The sequence below is a fragment of the Mus caroli genome, unplaced genomic scaffold, assembly GCF_978045245.1.
Source record: "Mus caroli unplaced genomic scaffold, Mus_caroli_1 scaffold_16, whole genome shotgun sequence".
In the NCBI taxonomy this organism is placed as follows: Eukaryota; Metazoa; Chordata; class Mammalia; order Rodentia; family Muridae; genus Mus; species Mus caroli.
In genome coordinates this window covers 28,497,022-28,501,757 of record NW_028227271.1, presented here as the reverse complement: position 1 = coordinate 28,501,757, position 4,736 = coordinate 28,497,022, and the positions used below count along the sequence as shown (strand labels likewise).

Below are 4,736 nucleotides of genomic sequence, written 5' to 3'. Positions count from 1 at the left end.
AGCCTAGAACCAGGCCCACATTGAGCATGATAATGCCGAGGCCTGGAGGTGTAAAGAGCCAGGACAAGACCAGGTGGGTCCTGAGGCCACCACTCACCTTTTGTAGTCCCCACCAGCTCAGAAACAGCTCAGGTGACCAGGACACCCAAGGCCAATATAATAGCTTCCCTTTCCTCTCTATCCCCGGAGGTTCTGGAGGGAAATGATGTTCCTGGCCTGGTGCCTGTAGCTGGAGACCAATGTGAAACCCATTGTTTAAGATTAGAGCTGGTGGGGGCCACAGGAAGCCCCCAGGAATGTCCTATGTCCCACTTACTGCAGACTCAGAACCCCGAGTGAGGACTGCACCCGTAGACAGAACAGCCTGAGCCAGGATGCAGGCTCTCAGGGCTGCTCTCCTCATCTTGCTACTAAGTGGACAGCCAGGTGCGGGTCACCTCAAGAAGGGATGGCCCAGTCCTTACCCATGAGTACCTCCAGGCACCCCTTATCCTAGGGACAAGGAATAGGCCTGAGGAGTAAGATGGAAGGCCTGGGGCTCTTCTCTTCTGCAGGCTTGGCTGCTTCGGCACTGCAGGGGTGGGGGTAGGGGAAATTCTGTCTCCTTCCATAAAATGGAAAGGGTATGGGGAAGAGGGCATGTTAGGGTCAGGACTTAGCACTCAACCCCGAGTGTGTCCTCTGCATCTAAGTGACCAAAGCTTACTCATGTCCCTGTGCCACCAGGGAGTGGCTGGGCACAAGAAGATGGTGATGCGGACCTGGAGCCAGAGAACTACAACTACGATGATGACGATGATGAAGAGGAAGAGGAGGAGACCAACATGATCCCTGGAAGCAGGGACAGAGGTACCCCAGCTGAGGGCCCAGCTTCCTGCTCTGCACAGAGCATTCCTCTGACACTTACCTCTCATCCTTGGGTGTGGGGCGTGGGGGGAGCCCAGCATGCCCACACACTGGCTCTCTCCTCAGGCTGCAACCTTCTCCACCCTGAGCTGACACCCAGGGCTCCCCCTCTCAGCCTCACCCCACCCCCAATGTCCCTTAGCCCTGGGTCTCGCCTTATCTGAACCCCATGCTCTGTCCTTCCTTTTAATAGCTTCAGGCACAGGCCCCGCCTGGGAGGGCTACCGGATAACTGGTGGTGGGGATTGGGACTTAGGCATGGCCTTGGAGTCTTGCTCTCAATCTGAGCTGCCCTGCTACCCACAGCACCTCTACAGTGCTACTTCTGTCAAGTGCTTCACAGCGGGGAGAGCTGCAATCAGACACAGAGCTGCTCTGGCAGCAAACCCTTCTGCATCACGGTCATCTCCCACAGCGGAACCGGTGAGCAGCTGGGGAGGCACACCCAGGGTGGGGAACAGAGGAAGAGCCCACAGCCGACGCCCATGCTCCACCCTCACCACCTGATTTCCACACCCCCTAGACAAAGGTTATCTGACTACCTACTCCATGTGGTGTACTGATACCTGCCAGCCCATCATCAAGACAGTGGAAGGCACCCAGATGACCCAGACCTGTTGCCAGTCCACACTGTGCAATATTCCACCCTGGCAAAGCCCCCAAGTCCAGAACCCTCTGGGTGGCCGAGCAGACAGCCCCCTGGAGAGTGGGACTAGACATCCTCAGGGTGGCAAGTTTAGCCACCCCCAGGTTGTCAAGGCTGCTCATCCTCAGAGCAATGGGGCTAACTTGCCTAAGAGTGGCAAGGCTAACCAGCCCCAGGGAAGTGGGGCAGGATACCCTTCAGGCTGGACCAAATTTGGTAATATAGCCCTCCTGCTCAGCTTCTTCACTAGTCTGTGGGCATCAGGGGCCTGAAGACCCGTCCTCCTCCAACCAGGACACCCTGGCCTCTCCTTCCTGACAACCAGCTTCAGAGAATAAACTTGAATGTCTTTTGCCATCTAGCTCGTTGCAGCTCCTTCGGCCATTCTCTGCCCTCACTTTCACCCTCGGGCCTCCTGGCCTTCCTCTCTCCTCAGCCCATGGGTAGCAGTGTGGGTAACATGTCAGCCTCAGATCCAGCTGTCTATCGCCTGTGCTCGGGGGATGTTTAGCCTATAGGGGCCCCATCTGCTCAGCTACGCAGAGAGAGTAACAAGCCTAGAAGGCTCATTCTCATCTTGAATTTGCTGGCACGAGATTCTTCCCCAGAGCCAACATCTAGAGAAAGTCAGCTCTTTCATACATGTGAGGTGCAGGGTGAGCCTCCGGAGACCTGGAGTGTTGGAAAGAATCCAAGAATATTGCAGGGCTGAGGTACAGTGACTGTAGCTAAGGCAGGGAGGGGAGGTGGAAAGGGTAAGGAAAACCTGGCTGCTTAGAAGATTCTCCAGCTACAGCCTGGCACAGAAATCCATCCTTTTCTGGATTCTAGAACCTCCCTTCTAGCATAGGCCTCCGGGAGGATTCTGGGAGCCTGAAATGGACAGCAGGTCTGGGAAATGCCAAAAAGTCCCCAAGGCTCCTTAGGCAGAGAAATAGACGACACATCCATCCTCGCCTGGGTGGATGGGGATCTCTGGTGAGGAGAGGCCCCCAGCAGGTGTGCATCCCTCCTTGAGTCGGCAGGGATCCTGGCTGCACATGGGCCAACCCTTGATTGGGTATGGCTCCCATTGGCTGAGCATTTGGCTTCTTTGACTGCACCAAGCTAGACCTCCACCAGCAGTTGGTGCCAGAGCAGATCTCTGGGATAGAGGAAGGAGACCATGCCTAGGCCACTGCTCCATCGCCGACTTGGATGGAACTCAGTTTCCCCACGGCGCAACAAGGAGCATGGCTTAAGGGACTCCTGGGTCCCCAGTAACTCAGTGTTACAAGAACTGGAAGTCTAGAGGCCTTTCCTAAAAGCCACGTCTGTTTGTTGGTGTGCAATAAGAAACCCCTAGCATACCTTATCACCCGATTTCCTGTTAATAAAGCTTCATTGCCAAGCTAGGCTGTACAAGGACAAAGCCCTTGGGTGGAGGAGGCACCTCTTCCTCTCTGTCCCCTTTCTCCTTCCTGCTGACTGGAACGCAGCAGCCCTTTCTACTACAAGGCAACACCATGAGGATGGTAAGGGAACATGGGAGAAAGTTCTGGAACACCGATAAACAAGACATTGTACCGTGTAGTTCAGGATGCCCTTTCTTAGGAGGGGAAATAAACTCCCTTGTTGAAGCTAACTGTCTTGATTCTCTGTTGCTACATTTTTACGTGCGTTTGCATACATGGGTTTACACACATGCTTCATCACACACAGAGACACAGCCCTGAATATGGTTCACAGCTGAGGGTCAGATTGTCCGAGTTAAAATTTTCAATCCACCCTACCAACTCCATGACCTCCGGGACCCCCATGCAGCTGATCACCTCTGTGACAAGGGACTGCAGTGTGGACTCACTGAAGTGCCCCACGCCTGACTATCCATAAGACACTTAGGACTCATGCTCCATCCGACCCAATACGGTGTGTGTTTATTGCAAATGTCCCACCTGTGCTAGTTCCAGTCTCTCCAGACTAAAAGAACCCTCAGTAGCCACTCCCAACTTAGAAACACTAGACACATCATTTCAGTCTGAAGTCACTGCTGTAGAGCCTCTCCTGCCTCACTATCCTCTTCCAGGGTCTCTGTGCTCACTTCTGGGGGAAGCAGGAAACACAGCTGAGGTCAAGCTGGGGACTGTGCAGGTGGCACTGAGTTTATCCAGTGGCTTCAGAAAGGAGCAAGGAATAACTTGGGAACAGAAAAGATCACCTGCCAGCACCCATACCTACCACACTCAGCCCTCCTGCCCCCACACACACACCTATACACCGCATGTGCACACACACACAGTACTACATATTCATGCTCAGGACTTCCAACACCAGTCTTTGGAGGACATTTAAGATCTAAGCCTCAGTTTTGAGACCAACATGCGAGAACACTGACGACTAAAGCTAGTCTGGGCCACACCCTCCTCCAGTTCTGCATTGTAAGCTTGGACTTATGGGGAAGTTATGAGTCTGTGACTTACTGAAGCACCCTTGGGAAACTGACCCAATAGCACCCTCACATCCTGTTGTTCTTCCTTGGGATGACATCCTGCACTGGACTCTGAGGTAGGGTCTAGGATTTCTTGACTGTGACTGGCACCTCTGACCGGCCTATCCAGTAGGTGTCTGCACATTTGGCTCCTCTAGCCCTTGAAACAACAGCTACAGTCTCTTGTTGACCTCACCTTACCTGACACCTTGTGACATTCTTTAAATAGCAAATATGGGGGGGGGGGTCTTGGTTCTGTAGCCACAATCATGTGACCTTGAGCCAGATCCCCCTGAGATTCCTGTATCCTTTGTCTGGGAGTCCTGACCACATCCATCTTCAACAGCTCACCCATCTGCCTCAGAGCTCCATTGGCTCATAGCAATTGTGTGTGTGTGTGTGTGTGTGTATGTGTGTGTGTGTGTGTGAGAGAGAGAGAGAGAGAGAGAGCTTGTGTATACACATGCACATGCTCCTGCCCCTCTGTATTAGTCAGGGTTCTTTAGAATCACAGAAATTATTGGTAGTCTCTATATAGTAAGGGAATTTGTCGATGACTTACAGTCTGCAGTCCAACTCCCAGCAATGGTCAGCAGCAGCTGTGAATGGAAGTCCAAGGATTTAGTAGTTCCTCAGTCCCACAAGGCAAGCAGGCGAAGGAGAGAGAGAGTAAATCTTCCTTCTTCCAATGTCCTTGTGTAGGTCTCCAGCAGAAGG

General features: G+C 53.1%; 1 protein-coding gene across 2 annotated transcripts; it reads left to right on the top strand.

Annotated features, from left to right (window-relative positions):
* Positions 1-313: 313 nt before the first annotated feature.
* Positions 314-1,913, top strand: Gpihbp1 (glycosylphosphatidylinositol anchored high density lipoprotein binding protein 1). 2 transcript variants are annotated; one of them, XM_021183934.3, is made up of 4 exons: positions 314-426; positions 727-849; positions 1,213-1,329; positions 1,791-1,913. In XM_021183934.3, exons 1-4 carry the CDS (start codon positions 375-377, stop codon positions 1,868-1,870), a joined length of 372 nt encoding a protein of 123 aa, XP_021039593.1. In that variant the 5' UTR covers positions 314-374; the 3' UTR covers positions 1,871-1,913. The 2 variants fall into 2 exon arrangements, with proteins under 2 accessions (XP_021039593.1, XP_021039591.1); XM_021183932.3 differs by having other exon boundaries at positions 316-426; positions 1,430-1,913.
* Positions 1,914-4,736: the final 2,823 nt, after the last annotated feature.

Coding starts and splice junctions, on each gene's coding strand:
- Gpihbp1 (XM_021183932.3), top strand. CDS start 375: ATGCAGGCTCTCAGGGCTGCTCTCCTCATCTTGCTACTAAGTGGACAG. Junction 427..726: donor GCTACTAAGTGGACAGCCAG/GTGCGGGTCACC, acceptor CTGTGCCACCAG/GGAGTGGCTGGGCACAAGAA. Junction 1,330..1,429: donor CATCTCCCACAGCGGAACCG/GTGAGCAGCTGG, acceptor CACACCCCCTAG/ACAAAGGTTATCTGACTACC.